Below are 27725 nucleotides of genomic sequence, written 5' to 3'. Positions count from 1 at the left end.
CTTGGAGGAAAAAAACAGTCAAGCTGTGGACACATGGACTGAGGTGCTGGTGGGATGGTCAGGGGGAAGTTGAGTGGACAGTTGCTCTCCGGAGCTCAGAAGAGGAGGGGAGGACAAATAAAGACCAGAGATCATCAGTGAGAGCGGAGAGGGAGCAGTCAGAGATTTAAATGAAGCAAGAGGAAGCGCCATGTCAGAATCCAAAGTGGGGAGAACATCACGAAGGAGAGATCTGCACTCGATGGCAATGGACGATGCTTTAAAATCCTTATAGAGAGAGCTCACCTCACACAAATTGGTAATAAACACTGAAACGGGTGGGCTCAAGCTCAAAGCACAGAAACGGCTCTTCAGGGAAAGAGGAAACACAGCCAGTAAGCAAAGGTAGGGGAACATTCAACCTGATCACCATCTAAGTAATGCCAATTAAAACAAGATGAAGGCAGGCACCGTTTTCAAACATTAGTGAGAAGGTGGTGAAATGTACATGTCATTATTGGTGGCGTAACTTCTTTTGATATCCATTTGGCAATATATAGTAAGAGCTAGAAGATGTTTTTACCCTTTGGCTCAATAACCCCACCCAAAGTACCCTAAACTATATTTCTATAACCAAAATTCAGGGTGGGGCGAGTGGAATATGTGCATAATAATGCTCATCACCACATTCTTTACCATATGGAAAATGAGAAACAATTTTAACACCTACAACTGGAAAATTGCGAAGCAAATTATATTTCCACTCAATAGAAAATTATGAAACAGTTAAAAAGATGTTTTGAATGTGACATAGCATGGCAAGAGAATACAGACTTCTGCATGCCCGGTGATGGCAAAGAAACCCGACATAAGCACAGAGGAAAAGATTGAGAGGAAATACGAGTAACAGGTAGTGACTGTGTTGGGTGGTGTGAAGGCACACGTTTTTCTAGCCGTTTAATAACTGTCAACATTGTGAAGAGCTATGGAGAATGGGGATGAGGGTTGACCAGAAGCCTAGACTGGGCTACAGGGAGTGCCCTGATGACCTGATGGAGGTCTTAAATTCATTCCTCTAGCAGGTGTATTTACTGGGCTCTGTCCATGTGCCAGCTGTTAGGCCACTGCGGGTATTAGCTCAGCACCCTCCAGATGGAAAAGGCCCAGATTCCCTGTCTGGGTTCTGGGGGTGCTCTGTTCACTGAAGGCCCCTGGAGCTTGGTTGGCTCCTGTGTCCCTGCTCGGGGCAAGACCCTGTGCTGGGCCTGGAGGGGCAGTCCCAAGAGGACAGGAGTCAAGAGCAGGCACTGGGGCAGGGAAAAATGTGTGTGGGTAGCAGTGGCCCCAGGGAGGTTAGGGGAAGGTTGAGGGGATCACCAGGGAGCTTAGGGTATGTGAGGGCCACTCTGCCCTGGGGGAGGGTTTGGCAGGCTGTGGTTGGCCACCTGCTGTTTCATATCACCCCGAAGGTGACGAGAGACGTGAGTGGGCCATCATCTCCACTACCCGCCACGGGAACTCTACCTGGGCCCCCAACTACAGGCACCATCCGGCCTGGGCAGCCTCCTGTCCCGCCCCCCTCAGCTCTCTTCCAGCAACACACACTGGGGCCTTGAAATAACACATCTTTATTTATGCCATTATTTCCACATAATTTGCCTATGATTCATCTGTTGTCAAGAGGCATTAAAACGTCCAGCCTCAGCTCCCAGGCACCCGGCAGTCCCTGTCCCACTCCCTCCTGTGTCCCACTCCGCCCCCTCCCACAATATCTTGACCAGCTCTCCCCCAAGCCCGGCACTCCGCACTCTCAGCACCTCTTCCTCCACGGGGGTCCCCACCCCTAACCCCTCCCTACCTGGCCTTTTCTGGGGAGTAGGAGGCAGGGGCTGGGACTGTGAACGGCCCAGACTGTGTCCACCCACTTCCCCAGCTCGGACCCTGGCCTGAGGCAGGCCCTGCAGAGACTCCGGATGAACTCACACAAGCAGGAAAAGGGAAGAAGCTTCTCTTGGCCTAGAAGCGGGGAGCTATGGAACCCCTTTCTGCGACCCCCGCCCCCTACTTCCTCAGGCTGGATTTTCCTCGTACCTCAGGGTTGGCCCCTAGGTCCTTCCCTCCCCTTCATTCTGTTTCCAACAGGGCACGGGGGTATAGAGTTTCCAGTGTGCGTGCATGTGCGTGCGTGTGTGCGTGTGTGCATATGTGTGTGCGTGTGTGCACGTGCGTGTGTATGTGTGCGTGCGCGCCTATGTGTGCGTGTGCGCGCGTGTGTGTGTTGGGGGCAGGAAAAGGAAGAGTAGTCTTCTCACACCCTCATTAAACAGTAAGGCTTTAGGGCTTTGGGGACCCCCCCTCCCCAGCCCTCCCCAGGGAAATCTAGGTAAGTCAGGGAGCCACAAGGTGGAGGAGGGGGGGGAGGAAGAGGGCAGGGGGCGAGGAGGGGCTGCTGGAAGCAGCCGGGGCTGCTGTGGTTGGGTTATCTGATGTGAGGAACCAGGTGTGCTCTGGGCGTAGGGGGAAGAGCAGCCTGAGAGAGAGAGAGAGAGAGGGAGGGAGGCAGAAACTGCAGACGCGGCCTGGAGACGCAGAGAGGCCGAAATAAGACTGACAGAGGAAGCCTGGGGGCCTTTGAGATCTCTCCCCCTTTCCTCTCGAGCTCCGGAGGCAGCCACGGGGTGGGGGCCGTGTCCTCCTGGCCATCTCCCACTCCTTGCTCCCCCAGCTCCCTGAGAAGCAGGCGGCCTCCCCTCCACCTCGGGACAGAGGTGGGGTAGCCGGCGGGGATGGGGTGTGTGTGGCGTGGCAAGGGTCCAGCCTCATCCTGAATCAGGGCAGTTGGAGACAGTTGAGGGTCTGTAATCTCTCTTGGGGGTTGATGGGTGGAGGCGGCTTTGCAGGAGGAGATAATGGGAGTGAGCAGAGCCCTGGCCTGGAACAGGGTGCCGGGGGCCCGGCCCTCCCCCTCCTTGGGTGGCTTGAACAGGGCTGGGTCTTTCACAAGAGGAGTCCACCTGTGAGTCCCAACTTCCACCTCCTCTAGTCCTGACTCGGGATGTGTGTATGTTGGGAGGAGGATGACTGAGGAGAGGAGAGGATCCCTGAGAGAGTGACGAAAGTTTTAATAACCAAGGCTGATAGTCACCAAGCGCTTACTGCGCACCAGACCCAAGTCTAAATGCTGTGTGTTCACTTATTTACTTTTCGCAACACCTCCCAAGTGAGCGCAACTAGTATCTTTGCTCTGTAGAAGAGAGACAGAACAAGTCCAGCCGCCAGCCGTCCGGCAGGTAGCTCAAATCCTGCTCCCCCTCGTTGCAGCTTCTGCTTTTCTCACCTGCTCCCCTAGAGGAGGCCCTGCAAGCTTCCTCCCATTCGCTGCACAAAGACCCTGTTCATAGGTGGGGAAACCGAGACCCAGAGGGCTCACATCATTACCGCCAAGTTACACAGCTAGTGACAGGTGGTATCGGGATTCATCCTTCAGCACCGTGGCTGCTTCCCTCGAGGCTGGGAGTGGTGTGGCGTGGGCAGGGGGCGGTGTGAAGGAGCACCTGGGCTCCCTCTGCCTCTGTGCCCACAGCCCAGCCCCTGCAGGCCCGCGGTGGGGAGCATCTGAAAGAACCAACAACCAACTGAACGGTCCTCTCCCAAGTCTACCAACATCCTGCCGACCGACAGTGCTCCCTTTGCTCCCCTCCCATCCACTCCTCTGCCACCTCAAGGCCTTCCTGTGAACACAGCAGAAGGCAGGAGCCCCTCGGGGCGGGGTCCCTATCAGAGAGGAAGTGGGGCTGGCTTCTTTCCCATCCCCTTTATCACTTCTCACCATCCCCACTTTATCACCCAGGGCTGTTTCACCGTCTCCTCCCTCCTGCTCTCCTAGGGCTCCAGGGTGGGAGAGGGGAAGAAATTTAAATCTGTGGGGCTGGGGGCAACAAAGGGGACAGCGGGAAGGGGTTTCCCTGACACTTTGAACCCGGTTGCTTATGGCCCTCCCGCACCCAGGCTGGGCTGACCTCTGTGGCTGAGCCTTTTCTGATGGGCTGCTTGCTCTACCTGGCCCTCCTGGGAGACAAATAACGAAACAGGAGCCAGGTGCAGACACAGTTGGGGCCCCTGCACTCACTTCACCTCACCTTGCCCTTGCCCCATGCTGGCTGCCACAGATGTTCACAGGATTTGTAATTAGATGGGGTTGGGTCAGGGTGACAAGGGCCTTTCCAGATGCCCTGTGGGAGTCTGAGTGCAAGTGAAGAGGACAATGGGGAGACCCCGCTGAGCTAAATAAGGGCTGCCAGGCTGGGCTGCACGTGACTTCTCCATTTCTCACCGCGGTGAGGTACGGATGCCTCAGGAGAGTTCTGCCCACTGCCCGCTACCTTCCCTGCTCAGCAACCAGAATCTATGGAGGAGACTATGCCTTTCTTCCCTGAGTCCAGTTCAGACAGTATTTGCAGAACAATCCAGCTTGGAATTTGATACTTGATCCACCCCTTCCTGCATCCCCTATATCAGGTATCCCTGGATCCCTGAGCCTTGGCTCAGATCTGGTCTAATTCTATAAGAATCTGTTCAGACTTGGGGTAAGACTGTTGGGTCCTGGAGAGGAAAGGGTTGTGGGAGCACTGCCAAGTTTCCCAAATTCCTGTGGATGCCTGGGTTTTTGCAAGGCATCCACTCGCCTCCCCAAGACTCAATCTCATTACCCACCCCTTCCCTTTCTCCCAGTGAGGTCTTGAACAACTGAACCAAAGTCAAGTCCCTTTGGTAGGGACCCTGTCCCAAGTCTGGTCAGTGTGCTAGTGTCAACCTGCAAGAAGGCATCGTTTTGGCTCTGTCTTAGCCAGCTCTGTACGTGGTCTGTGGGGCAAAGTTTTGGAAGGTGCAAGGCCAGGAGGGATGGTCAGAATGTTGGATGACAAAATGAAGATGCAAAAGATTTGAGCAGGCTAAAATGTGGGAGAAATCAAATCAGATAGATATGAATAGGGCTAAATGATAAATTCTGCATTTTGGACCAAAAACCCTACCCTCCACATGCAGAATGAGGGAGATATGGCAGGTGCTGTAGGGAGAGGTAGTTAGCATGTGGGTTCTGAAGCCACAGGGACTTAACTTCTCAGTTTCCAAAGTTCAGGGGAAGGTGCTGAAATTTGCATAAGTCTGTTTGCATTTCATCTTTCAGCAGGGACCCAAGCAGATTTTTTTTTTTTTTAATTTGACATCTATTGTGAAGCTCAGATCTTTTAGATGCTGACAGAAGTGGGCGGCACATTGCCTCATACTCATTCGTTCATTCATGTATTTATTCAGCTACATTTACGGAATCCCTCCTTTGTTCCAGTCTGGTAGGGAGCCCCGAAGGCAAACCAGAAATTTAAAACACACAACAATGTACACTTCATTCTACCATAGAGTGGGCGCACCATTCTACCCAGACGGGGCAAGGGAGGGTACAGCATTGTGAAGTGCAGGGAAGAATTTGTGCAAGAGATGAAGCCTGAGCTGGAAACTGAAGGATCAGGAGGGGTTTGCTGAGTTGAGAAAAATGGGGGATGGAGAACAGGGTGGGGCATGTCTGGCCAAGGAAACAAGGCCTAGAAAAGTGTGCAGTGCGGGTCTCAGAGTATAGGCTAGGGACCCCTGTGGATCCCTGAGCCCCATTCAGGGGCTTTGCAAGGTCAAAGCTACTTTCATAATAATACTAAGACATCATTTGCCTTTTTAAATTAATTTATTTTTGGCTGTGTTGGGTCTTCATTTCTGTGCGATGGCTTTCTCTAGTTGCGGCAAGCGGGGGCCACTCTTCATCGCGCTGCGCGGGCCTCTCACTATCGCGGCCTCTCTTGTTGCGGAGCACAGGCTCCAGACGCGCAGGCTCAGTAATTGTGGCTCATGGGCCCAGTTGCTCCGCGGCATGTGGGATCTTCCTGGACCAGGGCGTGAACCTGCGTCCCCTGCATTGGCAGGCAGACTCCCAACCACTGTGCCACCAGGGAAGCCCCATCATCATTTGCCTTTTTAACTCTCATTCTCTCACTTGTGTACAGAGGAGTCTCCCAAGGTTTCCATCTTGTGTGATACCCTAACAGATGGAATGCAGAACCAGTTATGAGACTCTAGCTGCCTTCTATGAAGCCAGACATCAAAGAGATTTGCAAAGCTGTCAAACAATACCTTCTTGTCACTAAATTTGTTTTGTTACCTTTAATAAAAATTGTATTATTTATGTTAACTTAGATTCATTATTGTTTTTTTTTAATTTAATGAGTATTTAAAATTCTTCTCAATTTAAGTTCCTAATCTGGCTAATATTGATGGATATAACCCACATAAACAAAAGCTCTTTGGTTGGGGGGCTCTTTATTTTTAATAGTCCAAATAGGGGTCCAAAGAACAAAACGTTTGAGAAGCGTTGGTGTGGAAGCAGCCTGCCGAGTGCACGGTCAGAGCTGCAAGTGGTTGGACGTGGCCGTGGCTCGAGTCCCACAGTCTGGACAATGACACGTTTTCCTGGAGCGGCAGACAGGCGGCATCATGTTGGCCGTGCACCTCGCCAAGGGAACATGGGTCCAGTGAATGCCAGGGTAAACGAATAGAAACTGTGACACAAAAAATACATGGAGCAAACCTGATTCTTGAGGCTCATCTTGATTTCCCCCTCTCTGGACAGGAACCACTTCCGTCCAGAGAATACTGACGTTAGTTGTGGGTCGGTAATGTGTGTGCAGTGAAGTCGGTGGTGGTTGTCATTGAGGCAGTGAAGCTGGCAAAGAAAGATCATAATTGAAAGAAGCCGGGGAGAGTATTAACTAGAGTTCCCCGTGTTTCTGTGCCTACCTTCCCATCTCTTTCCCACACTTTTCTCTCCAGCCGGACTGTTTCTATTCGGGCCTATTTGGCTTATGAAGTCGCACACCTGCCTCCTGGTGGCCAAATGGAGCAATGATGCCTTCCCCCAGCCCCTGTAGATATTCACGGAGCAGGGGCTCATAGCTCCAGCGGCTGAGATCTGCATGGGGGGGTCAAAGAGGTCCCCCTGGAACCAGTCCAGAGAGCCTAGCAAGGATCAGTGGTCAGAGGACTGGAGCAATGTCAACTTGCAATGAAAACTTACTTGACCACCCTTTCACTCTGCAACCACAGGTACTGTGAAAAGTGATTTACACAGATCATATCACAACAACGAACCTAGGAGGAGGTCCTATTATTGTTGCCATTGTATAGATGAAGATTCTGAGGCTCAAAAATATTCAGTCACTTGCCCAAGGTCACACAAGGTAGCAAGTGGGAGAGCCAGGACAGGGACCCGGCAGTATATGCTGTTACGTGTTCGGCTTCTGCTTGTGCTGCTTGGTGATGGCCTGTTTGCAGGTCTGTCTTCTCCCCCTGGACTGTACCTTTTTGGGGGGCAGCGACTGTCCTATTCATCGCTGTATCCCCAGCACTGGGCTCAGTGTGACACGTGGAGACACTTGTGCTTGGAGACACTGAAAGCACTGCACAACCAAGCTGGATCTCAGAGGGAACGTGGGACCAGCAGGGAAGATGCTTAGAGGCCCCAGGCACAGCAGGCCAGGCACCTTCACAGAGATAAAAGGAGGAGCAGAAGGGAGGGAGACGCAAGAGGGAAGAGATATGGGAACATGTGTATATGTATAACTGGTTCACTTTGTTATAAAGCAGAAACTAACACACCATTGTAAAGCAATGATACTCCAATAAAGATGTAAAAAAAAAAAAAAAGCAGGAGCAGGATGTAGAGGGAGGAGGGAGTGGGGGAGAGCAGCCCGGCGAGCAGCCCAAACCTGTCCCTATAGGGCAGTAGCACCACCTAGTGGTAAAGCTCAACATGACTTCGGGAGGAAAAAAAAACACTAGACAAGGCTTCCCTGGTGGCGCAGTGGTTGAGAGTCCGCCTGCCGATGCGGGGACCGCGGGTTCGTGCCCCGGTCCGGGAAGATCCCACATGCCGCGGAGCGGCTGGGCCCGTGAGCCATGGCCGCTGAGCCTGCGCGTCCGGAGCCTGTGCTCCGCAACGGGAGAGGCCACAACAGTGAGAGGCCCGCGTACCGCAAAAAAACCCCCACAAAAAACAAACAAACAAACAAAAAACACCAGACAGTCCAGAGCTGGGGAGCGGCTGGGAACGCCCCCCTCCGGAGGGAGCTCCAAGAACTATGGCTACCCCCTCCCTAGAGCCAAAAAGAAGGACCTGGCAGCATTCTGGTCCCTCCCCAAGGCGTCAGGTTGTACAAAATGTGAAGAAACAACCCCCAGTCCTACCTGCCCTTGGCTGAAAAGAGGTAACTCTTTTCCTGGGGACAGCCTGCATCCAAGGACGGGGTGATGTAAGAATGTAAAAGCCGGCCCCCTCACCTCAACTTGGGGCAATCCAAAGGGCCATCTCAGTTTCAGAGCTCCCCATAAGGGTTGGTTGAGATCTCTGCTGAGATTGCTTGGCAGCCCTTCTCCCTCTACCCAATCCCACTTTCTTCCCTGCTGCCCAAGCTTGAGACCTCTCCCCAGTAAACTTCCTGCACTCCCATCTACATTTCAGAGTTGGCTTCCCCAGAACCCGACCTGCAACACTATCTCATATACCATATACGGCATGTCTGAGTGGGGAGATTCCAAGCAGCTGTCTGGAGCAGTGACAACACCCCATCACCACTGCCAGCCTCTGTCCCGCATCCTGCTGTGCTTCTTGGTCAGTTGGAGCACAGACCCCTTCAGGAGCCTCACAGGCTTCTTGCCCACAGTGATGCTCGTTGACATGAAGAGGCAGCCCTTTGGCCGTACTAGGAGTGCCAGATGTCACTCATCACCCTTGTCCCCTGTAGGGCCATGGGGCAGGCAGACAGACCCAAGGTGCATAGACAGCTTCCAGGGAGCCTCGGTAGAAGCTAGAGACCCTGACCTGAGGGAGCTGGTCGCTCCAGGCAGGCCCTGTCTGCTTGTCCCCAGGACTGAAGGAATCAGTATTTCCTGTAACAGCGCTGACGTATTTATGCCACCTGAAGCTCTGAGCCCATCAACCTCATGACCTGTGAGATGTTTCTTCTTTATGTCTCTTTTGAGGAGCAGATGTGTTCACAGCAGTCCCGCTGCAGCATTGCTTGATGTAAAGGGAGGATGTCCCCTGAATGCCCTCTATATGGTGTCGATCACTTGGTGGCCATCTGCCCAACAGATCAACAGCAACATACCATCCAAACATAGGACCAGATAAGAATGCATTGTGTAGGGCTTCCCTGGTGACGCAGTGGTTGAGAGTCCGCCTGCTGATGCAGGGGACACGGGTTCGTGCCCCAGTCTGGGAAGATCCCACATGCCACGGAGCGGCTGGGCCCATGAGCCATGGCTGCTGAGCCTGTGCGTCCGGAGCCTGTGCTCTGCAACGGGAGAGGCCACAGTGGTGAGAGGCCCATGTACCGCAAAAAAAAAAAAAAAAAAAAAATAGAATGCATTGTGTAGACCAAAACCGTCCAATAGAACTTTCTGCAATGAGGGAAATATTCAGTACCTGCACCGTCCATTCCCATAGCCCTGGGGCTACTGAGTGCTGAAAGTGTGACAAGTGCAGTTGAAGAGCTTAATGTTTACTTTTATTTAATTGTAATGAATTCTAATGTAAGTAGTCACATGCAGCTACCTTACTGAACAGCACAGATGTAGACCCAAGACTTGGAATGTGAAAACTTAAAATCACTTTCTCCTAAGTGGGTGCATTCCTCTCTGTTTACCTGGAAAAGTTGATTGTAACGCACGGCCATGGAGATTTTGTGTTCCTCTGGATCATCTATAAAAATACTAAATAAGAGTCTCCTAACAGTTTCTAAGGACACGTCTTCACACTTCTCCTGCCAGAGCCTGTGTCCGTTTATGCAGCTGCTGGTTTCCTTTCTCTAAGTCCATTCACTTTTCTTGACAAAAGGGCCCTCAAGCCCCACCCCCAATTCTTCTATTCCCATCCCATCCCCCACTGACACATCTGGTTTGAAATCTTTTCAGATGCTTCTGAAAAATTAAATCACATCCACAGGTTCCTAGGCCAACTTATTGTAAATAAATACATTGGTTATGTTTTCCTTGCATGATTTTCCCTGCAGATGACCATGTGTGTCTTTGGTTAGTTATTTTTGCTTGTGTGTTTAATGAAAGCTGCCCTTTATCATAAACCCTACTTTTTTTGGAAATGGAGGGGGTACATTGGTTCCTCAGGGCCCTTTGGGAGTCCTGTATATTCATAGGAGTCACTTGAAGTTTGCCAAGTCACTGGCACAGCATTTCAAATACAAGACACATTTTTGTCAACAGCTGCCTGATTTCCTATTCTTGAGGTTGGTTCTCAGGTAAGGGCCACACAGAAATGGACCCAACACATGTGACTGAATGCTTCCTGAGAGTAGATCCCTGTTGGATCCAGCACCTCCAATTTCTCTATCCCAAGGCCTACTTTAGGAATGGGAATCTCCCTTACATCCACTTTAATAGAGAGCTGGCATGACTAGCTGTCATTTGTCAGCCCACTCAGCTCAATAGGAAGCAGTACAGTGTAGTAGGTAATTAATGGCTTCTGGAGCCAGCTGCCAAGGGTTCAAACCCTATCTCTCACTTACCACCCCTGTGGCTTTGCGCAAATTATCCCCTCTGCGAAATGAGGGTAATAGTCGTCCATCTCCCCTAGGGTCCTTATAAGGATAAAGCAAGCTGGTTTGCATAAAGCATTTATTTACAGCAGTACTTGCCACAAAGTAAGTGCTATGTAAGTATGTGCCATCTTTATTATCATAAGCAGAGCTTTCTTCATTGGTTTATTTGACAAATTTCTGGCAAACTTTTTTTCTCTTTGGAAATCACTCAGGAGGCACTCTTCAAAGCTTTCTTTGCTGTTTTATTCCCAGATTTAACCAGATCTATTGTACATTCCAAGCTTCCCTGTTGGCCTCATTCAGATTCTCCTACTTCTTCCAGTCGGCCAGAGAAGGGTTTTCCTATCTCCCAGAATCTTGTTTATTTGGCATTTTTGGTGCAGACTTTCCTAGCTTTCCAATAACATAGTTTAAAAAGGTTGAGATTTATGAATGTCTACCTTCACATTCTCTCATTCTAAAACAGAAAAGATGATAACATTGTCTCCCAATTCAGCCCCAGGGAGCCTCACTTTTTCTCATCCTCCCAGCAGCTGGACTTCCCTCTGGGACTGGACTGTGCTGTCACGGGCCCCAGGGTCGAGGAACTGGCGTTCTCAGTGGGTCCTGTCATGTTCCCTGGGGAAGGCAGTTCCAGGGGAGCGCCAGGAGGGTGAAGACAGTACAAGGACAGATACACTTTATTGATAAGGCAACAGCATTACACCGAGCTGCGGCAGAGACCCCATCCGGCCAAGGCCACACTGGGGCGGGGGTGTGATTCACATTGAGACACAGGCTGAGGTGTCCCTTCTCCTCCTCCTGATGGGTCAGTGGGGTGACAACCCAGGGGAGCAAGGCAGGGATCTGGGACCCGGACATGTTCTGTCTAAAACCCAGGGCTTCCCCCAGGGATGAGGTCAGCCCCGAGGGGAATGGGACATGGGAGTCTGAGCTCAAGCATGATGTAGTGAAAACAGCACTGGACCCTAAGTCCAAAGTCCGGGTCCAGTCCTGGGGCTGCTTTGAACTAGTTACACGAGCTTGGGTGAGTTACACCTTCTCAGTGTCAGTTTTCTTTAACAAGAGGATAGAACTGGGTCAGAGATTTTCAAGCCCTTTCCACCACTGACTTGACAACTGGACCAATGTGTTCTGCAGCTAAAATCAAATCCCAGGGGTCTCTCCCTAATTTGTAAAATAACAACAACAGTAATTAACGTGTAGAATTTTCACAATGTACATCCTCATCACCCATAAATATCACTTCATCAGTGGTGCCTACTACCCGCTCTATTAGAATGTGGTACCAAATGGAGTCTGAAGACAACCCCCATCTAACAGACATCACAGTGAGTCTAAGGACGGCTCTGCTCTGCAATAGGGACGGTGGCTGTCAGATGAAGAAACACTGGCCAGCAGACACTGGCGGGTCGTGGAGGTAAGCTGGTTTGCTGCCGGGGTCTTCAGGGAACAGCGGACGCAGGCAGAGGGGCATCCTGCTGACACCACCTCCTCCTGGCTGGGACGGCAAGCGTGGCTGCACTCCCCAAACTTGGGTATGATCTGAAGGACCCTCTGTGGCTCCTGGAGGAGCCCTGTCCGCTCTGCTCCCGCATGCCTGTCACCCACGCCCCAGAGAAGCCCAGCCGGGTACACAGGCCGCGAGTGCCCACCTGCTGAGCTGCTCTGCACATGGGGAGTTTGAGGTTCGGTGCCCCTACCCCGCCCTGCCTCACAGGTCCCTTTTGACGTCAGGGTGTGGGGTGGGAATAAGGAACTACCCCGCCCGACTCCCCCCAAAGTGCGCTCACTGACCAGCCACCAGGCCAACCCGCTGTCCCCCCACCCGGGGTGCTGGAGCACTGCCTTCTGCTTCTCCGGGGGACAGCAGTGTTAGAAGCAGAACTAGATGGGCAGGGAGGGCTTGGGCTTTTGGAGGTCTGGAAATTCCTCTCCCCCATCCCACCCTGCCAGGTGGGAAAGATGAGGCCCCGCTGGTAAGCAGAGCAGCACCTGCTTCTCCAGACTGTTGGGGGGCTCAGACAGTGGGCTGACCTCTGGGTCACCACCCTTGGCCATTCCAGGCTCAGGCCCCTTCAGCGCCCTCGGCCACTGCGCAAGGGCCCTGGAGCCTGCGGCTGGTTCTCTCTCTGGGGTGGGAGGTAAGGCACTGGCAGGGTGAGGATGAGGATGGTGCCCACGATTCTCTGAAGCCTGGGGGCCATTCAGTCCTGCCATGTAGATTGTCACAGGGAGAGCCCCCGCCTCGGCCAACCCCTTAGCTCCAGGCTGAGGAGCCATGGGCTTGGCGGCAGGACGGGTGTGGCCTCCATCGACCACTCTTATGTTCAGGCTGGGTTTGCCTGTCCCCTCACTGCCTGGGCCATGCTCTCTTCCCTCCTTGGCCTCTCAGCACACGGGCTCTGGGCCAGTGGCCCGCGCCCTGGGGAGAAAGCCCATCTTACCACAGCTACTTCCGGGGAGAATGTTACCATGGCGATGGGATGAAGGTGGGCACCGTGGGGTTAGGCAAATGCCCTTTGGCCAGCAGAGGTGGATGAGGGGAAGCTGTGACCTTAGTCACCTTGGTTTTGGTCTTCCTTGGCAGTGAGTGTCCTAGGCAGGCCAGGGTAGGAAGGCAGAGGGAGAGGCCCCATCGTGGCACACTGCCCTGGACACAGCGGCAGCAGGATGAGGTGTGGGCCATGGGTCAGTGTTTATCGTGGGTGGGGCGAAGGAAGGGTGATCCCACCAGGCTCTGGACGTGTGGGCCTGGAGCTGGGTAGAGGTGAGGGTATCTCTGTCCCTGAGGAATGGCTGCGTCTCTCCCGCCTGCCTGTTCCCTCGGCACCAGCCAGCTGCCACCTCTGGAGTGTGGGAGGGGGGATCCCCGGGCACGGGCCCACCTTCAGCCTCTGCCCTCTGCCCGCACTTGAGATTCTTTGTCAAATAAAGAGCAATTCCTCATGACCGAGGTCTCAAGGCACTGGGGGCAGCCCGTGGCCTGCAGGTAAGGGGGACCTGGTGTTAGGTTGGGCAGGAGGGAGGATGGGCTGGGCGGGGAGGGGAAGTGGGAGAGGAGGGGCTGAACTCCAGAAGGAGTGGGGAGAGCTGCTGGGCAGCCTCCAGCCCCAGAGAGGCAGCCCCGCCCAGGCGCCAGGGCAGGCTGCCCTACTCAGGAGATCTCGCTGCCAAACACTTCGAGCACGAGGGGCGTGAGCTTCATGCTGCACTCGGGCTGGAAGGAGAGGCAGCGGTACTGCTTGGAGTGCTCCTCGTTCAGGCTACGCAGGTCCGCTAGCTTCTGGATCATCTTGGCGTAGAGCAGGTGGCTGCCTGGGGGTGGGTGGCGGCAGCGGATGTAGGTCTGCAGCGTGTTGGACAGGCGGTCCTGGATGGCCTCGACCAGCGCGGCGTCCTGCACCCCGGGACGGTCTGTGGGCAGAGGGGTGGGCGAGGAGCTCTGAGCCACAGCTCCCTCACTGTTCAGCCTCCCCCCGCCCACACAGACAGACCCCCAGCCTCAGCATCCTCCCCGGTCACTCCCGGATGGCTGATGACCTGTGGCACCACAGTCCTCCCCAGCCCCTCGGCCACTTCCCATTGCATTTAGGATCAAGTCTCAGGTCCGTCTGTGGGCCATCTGGGCCTGTCCCCACCTATTCTCTCTCCTTCTGTCTCTGTGCTCCATCTTTCATCAGGACCCCGATGAGCCGTGCTCTCTGCACTCCAGGCTTCACATTTGTCTTCCTTCTGCTCAGAACTCAGCTCTTTTACCTTTGCCTGACTCTTGCTGATCCTTCAGGTAACAGCTTAAAGGACCTTCCTCAAGAAGGCGATTCCTGGTGACCCCATACCTCCATGCCCCAGACGACATCAGGTTCCCACTTTCTGCTCTACCCTCTGTAGCATCATGTATCATGTTCTTCTTTTTTTTTAAATTTTATTTTTATTTTTTTATTTTATTTTTTATTATTTTTTTTGCAGTTCGCGGGCCTCTCACTGTTGTGGCCTCTCCCATTGTGGAACACAGGCTCCGGACGCGCAGGCTCAGTGGCCATGGCTCACGGGCCTAGCCGCTCCGCGGCATGTGGGATCTTCCCGGACCGGGGCACGAACCCGTGTCCCCTGCATCGGCAGGCGGACTCTCAACCACTGCGCCACCAGGGAAGCCCTCTTTTTTTTTTTTAAATAAAGTATTTGTTTAATGTCTCTTTCTACACTTCCTGGGAGAGAAGTCTGTGTCCTGGGTGCTGCTGAGTCCCTATGCCCAGCATAGTGCTTGGTTCCTGCCAGAAGCCCAGTAAATCATTGCTGAGTGAATGAACGAATGAATGAGTGAATGCTCACTGGCCAGGAGGAGGGGCACCCATGTCCTTTCCTTGGGCCCCCAGCCCAGGAAAGCATCCCTGGAGAAAGGCCACTGGCTTGTTCTCTGAACACAGTCCCGGTGGAGGCCTCATCAGCAATCCAGCAACCCCAGAGCCACAAGACCTCCCTCCTCGGCTTCTCTCCCTCATCCCACCCCAAAGAGGCAGAAGAGCTCAAGGATCACAGCACCCTGCCTCCAAAATCAGTCAGCTAAACTGTCTGTCAGGCCAGCAGAACCTCCTATCAGGCCCCAGGCTTTTGTGCCCTATCCCCAGGGGACCTCAAGTGTCAGCAGAGGTCAGTCCAGTTCACACAAGAGCAGAGCTTGAGTACTGTCTGTGGCCTGAGCAGCCCCATCTATTTGGTTCCTCAGAATCCCACCCATGAATCACCAATGGTCTTGCTAGGGCAAGGGCAAGGCCAAGGGCAGTGAGGGAACCCTCAACATACACACACCGCACGGGCTGGGCAGACCCAGCAAAGTGGGTGATTCCTTGTTGGTCTCTCCTTGTGCTCACTTCTCCCTCCAACCTTCCCTACTGGCCCCCAGCGGGACTTCCTCCTTCCCGCTCCCCACACTGCTAGGTACCTGGGGAGACAATGCAGATGGCCATGAGCAGCACGTGCTCCTCCTCATGCAAGTTCAGCTTCTTCAGCCCCACCTGGAACTTGATGAGGGGCTCGACCAGTTCCAGGCTGTGTCCAGCTATGAGAGAGAACGGCCAGCTGCTGAGGGCACCCACCCCACCCCACGTCCAGCCTGACCCTCACCCTTCTCTCCCTGGTGCTACCTCACTCCCTCTGATGCGCCTGGTGGGGCCCATGCCCCCAGGAGGGGCGGAGCCGGGGCAGGAGGAGGCAGAGCCCAGCCGCACCTTTGGTTACGTCACTGACTTGGTACTTGTAGTCCGGGCTGCCGCAGGTCCAGGACATGTCGTCCATGGTGAAGGACTGGTTGGAGCGCAGCATGATGACCTCAATGGCACTCGACTTCAGCAGCACGATCTGGTCCTCAGGGGTGAGGTCTCTGCCAGGGAGGGGGCGGGGGCGGTGGGGGGGAGGTCAGGTTACTGGTCAAGACCCTCAAGTCATGCAAATCCGTGCAGTGCTTTGACAGGTATACATCTGCCAGGTGACCAGCATGTGCCCTGGGTCCCCCATCGAGGAGCTTGCAGCCTGGTTGGAAAGAACGAGACTGCTTCTTGGGGGAGAACGACTTGAGAACAACTCAGAGCTGGGACCAAATGCCAACTGACGTATCTCAGCTACTAAGACAGGGAAAACCCAGTGACTTTCCAGGGTCTCCAAGGTCGGAGCAGCCATGGCTCTTCTAGGGTTAGGAAGATAGAGCCTGAAGAAGCTCCCAGGGCTATGGCATGAATATGGTCGTCTGCAAAAGCATGGCCAGAGCCATCCTCAATGGCTCCCATGCTTTCTTCCCCTCTCCCTCTTCCTGCCCTTTGGTCCTTCCAGTAGTGAAGTCAACTCTGTCTCCAGGACATCTCTGGACTCCCACTCCCACTGGGCTGCTCTGATTCAGAGCTCCGTCATCTTTTTCAGTTGCCTCTTACTGGAATCCTGGAGTCAAGTCTCTCGTTCACCTTTCTTACTACTGCTACAGGGACATGTCACTCCTGCGCTCAGAAATCCCCACTGACTATCAAATGCCCCAGGATCAAGCCCATACACCATAACTTGGCTCCAACCTGTCTTTCCAGCCCCCATTCCCGTCACAGACTCCACCAACCCTCCATTCTAACAACATCGGATTACTCCACTTTCAGATGCTAGGCGTTCTCATACCACCATGCTTTTGAACATGGGGCAGCTCCAGCTTAGAGCGCCTATCTTCTGCTCCACCCCACCTTTCTGGTCCTGAATCCAGTGAGGTCTCCCTTGGATCCCTCCACTCTTCGATTCTCTTCGTAGAATTAGAGCCATTCCTTTCCAACCTGCTGCACATTGCCTGTAATCCTATTTTGCCCTTTCCCCTTCTTTTTGCCTCTGTCCTTCAGATACTTGTCTCTGGCTCTTCATCGTAAGCTACTTGAGGGCCAGCACCACCTCTTAATGACTTTAGTGTTGCCCTCACACTGTTCATTGAGCCCTGAGCATGAGGAGAGGGTCAACAGCTACGTGTTGATGAGTCAAGAGGCTCATGACTAGTTCCACTATTCTGAGTCACGAGCTGGGCTTGTCTGAACAATGACAAGGAAAAGGCAGGACCCACAGATCAAACTGCTTCCTCTTTTTTCTTTCTCCCTTTCTCTTTCTGTGTATTTCCTCCTGGATATCCTGTCGATGGGCTGTCATCCCCTGTGGCTGCACTTTGGAAAGTAAAAAGGTGGGAAACGGATATTAACTGATGAGAGTCCTGTATCAACAGGTGATGTATGAGGAGGCGTGAAAGGGCTTGCATGATTAGATGACCACCAAAGGGCCTGCACTGAAGGAAAATCATAAAGTGCTAGGGTTGGAAGGCCCCACTTAGAGGCTATGTGGTCCAATTCCTTCCTCAGCATTCCTGACAGACGGCTCTCACACAGCCTCTGCAGGACTCCCCAAGTGCCAGGGAGCTCCTGGTCTCTGGATACAGCCATGGGGTGCTTGGTTTTGGGGTTAATACCCTCCTCTGTTGGGCTCTAAGCCACGTGATCACACACTCATCCATTGCTTGTAGTTCTGCCCTCTCAAGGAACACAGAACCAGACTTCTCCATTAGCCGTGGGACATCCCTTTAACCATTTAAGGAAAGCCACCATGTCCCTCCTTGCCTTTTCTCTGGAATAAATAGCCCTGATGCCATGGCATCTAGGTGTCTCACCATCCTTGTCACCTTTTTCTGGGTGCTCAATCCACATTGAAAAAATAAAAACTAACACCACCCTCAATTGGGTTTTAATTCATTATACGAGTAAAACATGTTCATTATCAAATCTTTGGAAAATACACTCTCCCGCCCACCTATTTTTGGGCATTTTGGTTGCTTCTAAGTTTTGCTGTTATAAGGAATTCCGTGAGGAACATCTTTGTACATAACCTTTTGTTCAATGGCCCACACAAAATGGATGGCCAGAAGTGAACAAACATCCCATGGGTGCCTGGCTAGAGAGATTTCCGCGGGATCACTGCCTGCTGTGATCCAGACATACTACTTCTATGGAAGCAAGCCTAGAATGACCTCAAATTACCACCCACAGCCTGGAAATACAGGGACTTTCTCAGTGCAGCTCACAGCCAGAACTGGAAATGGTAGTGGGTGGCGGTAGCGGTGGAGATAAAGGGGGACTCAGTAAGAGACCTCGTTCCTGCTGTGATGGGCACCAGCTCCGGCTCTGGGCCTCCTCCCTGGACCTGAGTAATATTTACACCCTGATCAGTTTCCACACCTGTGGCCACATCAGTTTCTGGGCACCTGTGAGGTGCTCTGGGGATGTCTCGTCTTCCCCACCCCCCTAGGCAGGGTCCAGCCTGTCCCCATCTGCCTTCCCTCGGTACCTCTTGGAGCCCTTATCTCTTCACCACGGCTATTCATATGTCTATCTCTTCCATCAGAAGCTGAGGGTCTTCCACAGGCCAGGGACTGTGTCCTAGTCATCTTTTATCCCTCACAGTTTATGTAATAAGCAAGCTGATTGTTGGACAGATGAATAAGTGAATATAGAGGAAAGGGCATAGGAGGAGGGAAGCACTATGACCGCAGGCCTCTGACCCAGGAAGGAGCCCCTGGGGATGGAAATGGCAGTGAGGTTGAAGGCGTTTAGCCCTCTGGGGTTGTTGGGGCCCGGTCCCTCATGCGCCCCTCTGGGCAGTGAAACCTGTGGTCCTTGGTTCTCGGATCCAAGACGGCTCCTGGCCACGGAGTCTCTGCTCCTGACACCACTTCCTCCATGCATTTCTTTTGCAGGGCTGAAGGAGGGGGATTTGTGGGGTGCAGACCAAGAGGCTGAGGGAGAAGAGGTGGGAGCCAGGGGCAGGGCCAAGGCCACCACAGGGCAGTCCACACCCAGCACAGCCCATCCAGCCCCGCCCACACTGGAATCTTGTCCTGTACTCTCCCCTCCACCCACCCACACAGACGTCTCATCCTGCCCTCCCCACACCCTCCACCCCCGCCTCCAGGCAGCAAGATCAAAGCCATCAGGGACGCAGCCACTGCTCTTTCACTTCTTGGAAAAGCAGAACCTCTAAGTGCAGGAACTGGCAGAACCAGAGAACGGTTGGGCTGCCCCCGCCTGGGTCCTATGGAAGCCTGGGCTCTGGCCCCTGTCCTGGTGCAGCATCAGCTCCACCCATTCCCAGAAAGCATCCACGTAAATGTCCCCACAGAGCTCTTGCTGAAGCCTGCTCCCTTTTTGTTGGAAAACATTCCACTTTGGGTCTTCTCAAGACATGCTGAAGTCAGAAAAGTTAACCCAAGTGTGTTTAGGATCGACTTAATTGATTTTGCCTCCATAGCTGGGTGGCTCCAATACCTGCTCATATATACCTCACTTCAGCCAGGACTGCAGGGCTAGACCAGGGAACTCTGGAGGATGAGGCTTGAAAGGGAACGAAGGGGGTAGACTTCAGCTCATCCTTGGGGAGAGGAATTGAGGGGCAGGTGGTGCTATTTTGTGCGAAGGTATATGTGGCGAAGAGAAGGGATGGGGGCCAAGAGAAAAACTGGGGCTCAGGTTACTTAGTGGAGGTGATCTGGTTAAATGGGTCACTTTCTTTTTAGGACAGTTTTCCCATGTGGGCAATCCCAGCCACCAAACCTTAGCATCTGGACAGGGCTTTAGGTGCCCTCTGGTCCAGCTCCCCACTAGGCAAGGTTTGGGGACTGTGTAGATGAGGGCTGCTCCTCCTTGGAATTAGGATGAGAGCCGCCTGCTACAGTGTATCCATCAACACCTTGAAGTGTTTTTTCTCTAGCTGTTTACACAAAACAAGACTTTGGGAACACGTGCAGTTTGCCAACAGTAACGAGAAGCATGGGGGAGAGAGCTGGAACTTGTACTAAGCGGAACATCAGTTCCAAGGAAAGACTCTGGAGGGTAAACCCCAGGCCCAGTGCGATGCTGACCTCACAGGTGACACCCGTTCTGCCTGCAGAGTGGCCTTTACTCTTTTTGATGTAACCAAAATGTGCGATACAGTGAGAGTGTTTCAACACCATTTGATGGTTTCTCTCCTTTATAATTTTCACATTAATTCCAGGAAAGAACATTGGTGAATCCCTGGTATTTGAATTGGTGCGAGGCATAAAATAACACAGAGCAGGTTGTCTCAGGACAGAAACAACCTGGGATGCGCTGGGTTTAGCTGTGTGAATTACCATCATTTAGCTGGCAATGCAGCAATTTAGACAGGAGCTGATGGCTTCCCAAACACCAGAGGTTCACCAAACAGTAAATGGCACCTCGTGTTAGCTTCCATACAGAGCTGGCCAACGTCCAGTCATTTTCCAGCTCCCAGTATTCTAGCGCTGAATCCAAGCATCAGTATTGAGGAAGCATTCTACCCCTTCTGCTAGAGCTGCAACTATTGCTACTACTTGAAATGATGAGAGTATTGCTTGATAGCAATTAATTTCTTTCTTTTTTTTTTTTTTTGGCCACGCCACGTGGCATGCGGGATCTTAGTTCCTCCTCCAGGGATTCCCCCTGCAGTGGAAGGTGGATCCTTAACCACTGGACCTCCAGGGAAGTTTATTCATTTATTTCTTGACCACAATGTATATCTATTTGATGACAATGTTCCAAATGAACTTTTAGAAAGAATGAAGCTATTGATATATATAAATATAGATATAACTGCCTCCCAACATATCTACTAAAAGCGTCAACTTTTATGTACTTTTAAGATTTTTTTTTTTTTTTTTGCGGTACGTGGGCCTCTCACTGTTGTGGTCTCTCCCATTGCAGAGCACAGGCTCCGGATGTGCGGGCCCAGCGGCCATGGCTCATGGGCCCAGCCGCTCCGCGGCATGTGGGATCTTCCTGGACCGGGGCACGAACCCGTGTCCCCTGCATCGGCAGGCAGACTCTCAACCACCGCGCCACCAGAGAAGCCCACTTTTAAGAATATTTAACACTGTATGACCATTTAAATATGAGTATTATAGATAGCATTATTACCAAAACAATAGAACATTTGAATGAATGAATGAAACTTGTATGAATGAATCCATAAGGGATGGTCTTTACTCCAGTAGAACTCCTTATACGTACCTACTTTGGCAAAAAAGATCTCAGTAGGATTAGGAAACAGCCTTGAGTGAAGGGTAAATTGGGTGAAAGATGCCCAGGTTATATGTACAAGTGCGTCTCCCTCTAGGATTCCTAAATTACATCACAAGCCCAACACTTTTTCCTCTCTATCACTTCATCCTGGTTTCAGAATTGGGTGTGCAGGATTAATGTAGGTTTAATTGAAAAGGATAATATGAGGAATAGATCCAAGACAGCTGGAGTGGACACAGCAGTGAACTAAGAGTTCTTAACCCAGCTCTGACACGTGGGCTCCAACACTAGAAATCCTGGTGCTGGCCATTGAACCACACTGGGCTCCTGTTCCATCACATAGAAAGTGTAAGGGATGGATGGCTCTCCAGTGCTGACTTGCCGAGTAACGCTGGATGGGCTGCACTTCTTAAATACAGATTCCTGGGCCTTGCACAGAGATTCTGATTTAGGAGGTCTGGGGTAGGGCCTGAGGCTGTATTTTGGGAAGCATTAGATTGGTAATTTCTGAGCCTTCTTCGGGCTCAGTCTAGGATTCTGACTCTGTTCCCTGGATGTCCCAGAAGCTCCTTACCTGAAACCTGGGATCATCTTGGCAAAGCCAATGACCTTTTGGATACTGTAACTGACCAGGTCAGCCAGGTGGGGCAGCATGGAGAGCTGGGACAGGTCCAGGGTCACAGAAGGGTCATCAGAGTCTTCTTCACTCAGATCCAGGTTGGAGAAGCTGGTTGGCTCCATCGTATCTGGGGAAGGATGAGGGAAGAGAAGGAACTACTTGAACCAGGCTTCCTTCTGCAAGGCCCCACGAGGCCCTCCTACACCCTGGCAGCAGGGCCAGCTGGGAATCCCACAGTCACCACCTCTCTCCAAGGTCACTTCAGCCCAGGCTTCCCCCTAGGGTTCCCTGTGTCTTCCTTCAGCAGAGTGGGGCAGAAAAATCAAATATCAGAGACACTCTGAGATAAGAGACTTCTTTAAGATGTGATGTTACATGTTGTTCCTAATGATCTCAAATCAAAGATGCATTTGGAACCAATAAACTTGTGGAAAACAATGTTCAACCTCACTAGTGATCAAAGAATGGCCAAGAAGAACATTTACTTTTCACCTCTAAACTAGAAGCAAGTACGTTTATATGTTGACACCAGTGTTTGTAAAGATGCAGGGAATTAGGCAATCCTTGTGCAGCTCTGGGGTATAAAGGAGGCATACATTTGTGCAACTAATCTAGAAAGCTATTTGACCGTGAGGGCCAAAAGCCTACAATTATGTACACTCTATGACCAGTAATCCTACTTCCATGAATTCAACATAAGGAAAAACTCAGAATAAGTGCAAATATTTAGCTATAAGCATACTGTTATCTTAATGAAGAGCTGGGGAAAAAAATCTAGATATCCAGTGATAGGGGTTTAGATATGTTATTGTACATTACACCCCAGAATACTATGCAGCCTTTAAAAATTATATTCTAGATGTGTACTGAATGGTATGAAGATATGACAATATACTATCCCAGCAAGTTACCAGACTGCGTATAGCACAATTCCATTTCTGAACATATATATGTGTTAAAAAAAAATTGGGAAAAGATACATCACAGTGTTAACCATGATTATCTTTGGGCAGTAGGATTAAAGATTATATATAATATATATAATATACATAATTTAGTTTATATTTTCTGAATGTCTACAATGAACACATATTACTTTTATATAATAATTTTTTAAAAGTTAAAAATGTTAACTAGTTTGAATTTTTCAATAAATATATGCTATACTGAACATACCATGGGGGGTGGGTGGTAAACACCTCAAATTAACCTATGAGAAGAAATCAAAACTTCTAAATAATATAAAATTATTATGAAAAGTTGAAGTACAGACCAATGTATAGCATGCAGATTGGCCCTCTTCTTTTTTTTTCTCCCGGCTGTGCCGCAAGGCTTGTGGGATCTTTGCTTTCCGACCGGGGATTGAACCCGTGCCCTCGGGAGTGAAAGTGCGGAGTCCTAACCACTGGACCACCAGGGAAGTCCCCAGATTGACCCTCATTGATAAAAATGAATATACCATAAAGTAAAAAGAGCAGGAAAGTGGGTAGAGAAAATTACCACAGGGGAGGGGTTACTACAAGCTTAACTACAAGGTGAGGGGCTCAGAGGATCAGTTATCTGTGCAGTGGTCCATGCAGGTGAGTAGACACACGGCCAACTCCACTGTTATCTCTGTCTAGTTGACACAGGGAGCCCTCCCACCTACTCTGGATCTGGGCACAGATCCATCAATGAGTCTGGAAGTACCATATCTGAGGATTCTAGTTGCCCAGAGGGGAGGGGCCTTTTCCATCCCTGCCTTTCTACAGGCGCCAACCAGAGGGCAGCTGGGTTGGGTGAGAGGTAGAAGGATGAAGGCAAGGGCAGGGGGAAGATGAGGCGGGAAGATGAAGAGGAAGGTAGGAAAGGACTCTAAGAGGAAAGCAAGGATGAGCTGGAAGGGACAGGTCCTCCAGGGCCTTAGGGGCCCCCCAGGGCTTGAGGGGAAGGCGGGCTGTAGTGGGACCCACATCTTCTCCTTCCATGCTGAATTCACCTTCCAAAGACTCAGGCTCTGGTGACTGTACTTAACAACACTGTTTGTTATATTTGAAAGTTGCTAAGAGAGTACGTCTTAAAAGTTATCACGGGGGAAAACATCTTTGTAACTATGTGAGGTTAACTAAACTTACTGTGGTAATCATTTTGCAATATATACATATATCACATCATTATGTTATACACCTTAAACTAATACAATGCTATATGTCAATTATATCTCAATAAAACCGGAAAAAACAAAACCCCAAATGAAACAAACAAAAAAACCCCAAGGGCCCGGGCTCAAAGTACCATTTAAAGGAATCCGGTCACTCCCAGGGAGGGAGCCAGGGGCCGAAGCCTGGCTTAGAGGAAAGAACAGAGGCTCTGCAGGCAGACCCTGCCCACCGGACCCCTGTCTGGCCCCTTCCTCAGCGTCCTCCACGTGGGCCCTCAGGAAAGCCCCGCCCCTTCTCTAAAAAAGGTTTTTCTCTGAGGACGTTGCCTGGCTCACAGTATGTAAGTGCTGTCCTTCCAGCTGCAGCCAAGGACAGGTGGGCTGGGGAAGCTCTGGGCTCTCGGGGAGGGGGCGTGCAGTCCCACTTACCTGGAGAGGAGGTGTAGCGATCTGAGCAGGCAGAGGATGAGTTTCCAGAGAAGCTGGGCGTGTGTATCAACCAAGGCCCTGAGGGATGGTTCCCTTCATTCTCACCCTCTCGAACCGGAGGCTGGAGGGAAAGGGGGAGGGTCAGAGGCCCACACTTGGAGGTCACCTTCCTACCCCAGCCCTGACCTCTGACAGGAGGGGGAGTCCTCCCCAGTGTCGGAAGCCCAGAGCAGCCTCCGTCCCTTCCCAGGTTGTGTGCCCAGATCCCCCTTTGCCCTCCGTCCCCCTCCGAGCCCGGGCTCTGCTGGTGGTTCATGCAGTACCCGGAACTGGCTGAAGTCGGCGTAGGTGGGGTCATAGGTCTTGTGGTGGGCGTCCAGCAGGATGGCGATGATGTGTTGCTGCTCCTCGGACAGCTTCGGCCGCAGGCTGTCCTTCAAGGCCTCCTCTTCCTTCCTCTTGAGGATCATCTCTCGCTTCCGCTGCACCTCTTCATCAGTCAGGATGACTGTGGGGCGGGAAGGGGGAGTCAGGGGGGCTCCCCTGCAGCCCCTCCAAGGAACCTTCCTCCAGGTAAAGGCACGAGATGGAAGGGGCTGTGCCTCACACTTGGAGCTCACCGGGCCGTCCGGCCGCGGGGACCCCAGGCCCACAATACAAATGGAGGATCGCGCAGTCTATGTTGAAAAGGCAGGGGCATGAGAGAGGAGGAGATAGAGGATGTGGGAGATGGGATGCTTGGGCATTGTTAGGGAGCCTGGGATCTCAGTAACAAGGTGTCTGACTCTGCACAGACTGAGCTCTCCAGGCTTTTGTTTTCTTGTTTCTAAAATGAGAAGTTTGGACCAGATGATCACTTCTAAGTCCCTGTTTTGTTCCTTCCTCTGTAAAGCATGCGTATGTGGGGATCCTACCTCAAAGGACCGACTGCTCTGAGACCACAGAGCAGATGCTCACGAAACGTTTGTTCTTGTCACTTCTACCCCCTCCCTGTACTCCCTGATCCTGAGGGAGACACTGGGGGGAGGGAGGGTGCACAGTCATGGCGATAGAGGCTAGGAGGTGCTGAGAAGACCTCACACGGCCTTCCCCACATCCAAGTTTCCAGGCTTGTGATCTACTATGACCAACGCAGAAAGACTTTGCCTCTTTGGTTGGGCCAAAACAACCCCTGCCTCAGCCAATCCAGTCTTGAAATGATGCCCAAGGAAGTTTTCGAGTCCTCTGCAAGTCCCCAAGCATAGCAGCTCACAGCTCTAATCTGGGAAGCTCTCTCCAGCAACTGGCCAGTGTATCTCACCTCAGGGATCCCCTGACCCCTGCAGGCTGTGCAGGGGCTCCGGGCCTCCCCGTGCTGGGGCAGCTGCCGGGAGGGCGGGGCTGGGAACAGGGGTGCTTAGCACAGCAGCCGGGCACACAGACCTCCAGGCTGGGGCTTGCAGAGTGCTGACAGCAGGAGTGGGCGCTGGGGCCCTCCGCCTGCAGCTGCTTGCTCTGTGCTGGTCTTACCAGGGCATCTGCCCGCAGAACTGAGAGTTTCACAAGAGCAGGGAAAGGAACCAGACCCCCAGAGTGGGTGGGTGCCCGGCTTCGAGAAAGGCCTATTGACCTAGGCCCGTTGGGTGGGGGAAGGACGAGAGAAGTTGGCGGGGGCGGGGAGGGAGAGCCTGTCGGGGGTGGGAGTGGGCACAGCAGGAAAGGGAAGCCTGCTGCGAAAGACGGCCTGTTTCTTCCAGAGCTGAAACAAACTATACCTAGAGGAAGACTGGGGTGGACACAATGCCCAGGTTACTGACTCACCTGCCCAAAGAGCTGCCAGCCCTCCTCCCACAGAGGGTGTCCGCTCAGACCCCAAGAGATCGAGCAGGGTGGGGGAGGGAGCATCCCATTCAAGGCAGGGTGCGAGGCCCTAGCCTGGGGAAGCCAAGATTAGGTGTCGGGTCTTTCCTGCTCACCTGAGGGGCAGGCAGAGGAGGTGATGAGGCTGGAGCCGGGGGGCTGGCTCTGTGTGCCCACAGGCATGCTTCTCAGCCCCGACAGGGCTCTGATAACCTCCTGTGATTCTATGATGTCACTCTCCTGCTCAGAAACTTTTTCTGGATCCTTCCTGCTTACCATGCCCCAACTAAAGTCAAGATTCTCCGTGATTTCCCTTCTTCCTAACTTTCCAACCTCATTTCCCAGTGCCACTGGACACAGCTTCTGTTCTAGTCACGTTGGGATTGCTGACCTGTGAACATGATCTGCTCACTCTTGCCACTGCATTTCTCCTTGTGCTGGATGCCTGTCCAGCTGGGTCTTCTCTCCCCAGTAGCCATGCAAGCTCTTTTGGTTCTCCAGCAACCAGTACACAGCCCTCTCATACGACGAGAGGCTTTCTTATTGCCTTGATCTGCAGTGAGCCGTTTTTCCCACACACACTGGCACCCGATCGTTTTTCACTCTGTTACATTTACAGTTAGTACAGGTCCCAGTAAATGTCTTTATAGAGAGAACCTAAGAAGTTCAAGGTCTCTTAGAGAATGGACTTGAGGATATGGGGAGGGGGAAGGGTAAGCTGTGACAAAGTGAAAGAGCGGCATGGACATATATACACTACCAAACATAAGGTAGATAGCTAGTGGGAAGCAGCCGCATAGCACAGGGAGATCAGCTCGGTGCTTTGTGACCGCCTGGAGGGGTGGGATAGGGAGGGTGGGAGGGAGACGCAAAAGGGAGGGGATATGGGAACATATGTATATGTATAACTGATTAAATTTGTTATAAAGCAAAAAAAATAAAAAATAAAAAATAAAATAATATTGAAAAAAAAGAAATTGTTTGGCAAATAGATAGGACTGCAGAGATTAAAAAAAAAAAAAAAAGAAGTTCAAGGTCTCCTTCACTGGAACTGCAAGCTACCTAAGGGTGGGGGCCACATCCTACAATGCCTGAGTCTTCCCCACCAAGGCTAGCCCAGTGGGGCTTCCTAAATAGTCTGATGCACTGGACACCCAACACATCAACACTGGCTGTACCTACTATGTGCTGGTCGTCATCCTGGCTCAGGAAAGAATGGTGAGAAGTATAGCAATGCTGCACGTTCCCTACCATGTCGGAATGGCACACGCCGTATGCTAGTCCACCAGTTCACTGAGCAACGCTTACATGGTTAATTTAAATAATTGTGACTGAAGTATTTTCAAGACAGAATACCTTGTAACAGAACACCCGTAACATCACGTAACCTTTGTTTGATGATTCAGAGGCATCATTCTGAATAATTCTTAGGCTTCACAGGGACAAGGTTATGACCTCAGAATTGCATGGAGTTGTTTTCC

General features: G+C 51.9%; 1 protein-coding gene across 1 annotated transcript in view; it reads right to left on the bottom strand.

Moving 5' to 3' along the window:
• Positions 1-10858: 10858 nt before the first annotated feature.
• The window catches only part of VDR (vitamin D receptor), a 36076-nt gene continuing 19209 nt past the window's right edge, over positions 10859-27725 (bottom strand). Inside the window, exons 4-9 of the mRNA XM_060112088.1 lie at positions 24729-24913; positions 24406-24526; positions 21792-21963; positions 15866-16017; positions 15580-15696; positions 10859-14054 (exon numbers count right to left, since the gene is read on the bottom strand). Of these exons, the coding sequence (XP_059968071.1) occupies positions 13795-14054; positions 15580-15696; positions 15866-16017; positions 21792-21963; positions 24406-24526; positions 24729-24913 (1007 nt within the window). The 3' untranslated portion in view covers positions 10859-13794. The remainder of the gene's footprint in view (positions 14055-15579; positions 15697-15865; positions 16018-21791; positions 21964-24405; positions 24527-24728; positions 24914-27725) is intronic.

The sequence above is a fragment of the Mesoplodon densirostris genome, chromosome 11 (assembly GCF_025265405.1).
Source record: "Mesoplodon densirostris isolate mMesDen1 chromosome 11, mMesDen1 primary haplotype, whole genome shotgun sequence".
Classification (NCBI taxonomy): domain Eukaryota; kingdom Metazoa; phylum Chordata; class Mammalia; order Artiodactyla; family Ziphiidae; genus Mesoplodon; species Mesoplodon densirostris.
This window is presented reverse-complemented; position numbering and strand designations above follow the sequence as displayed.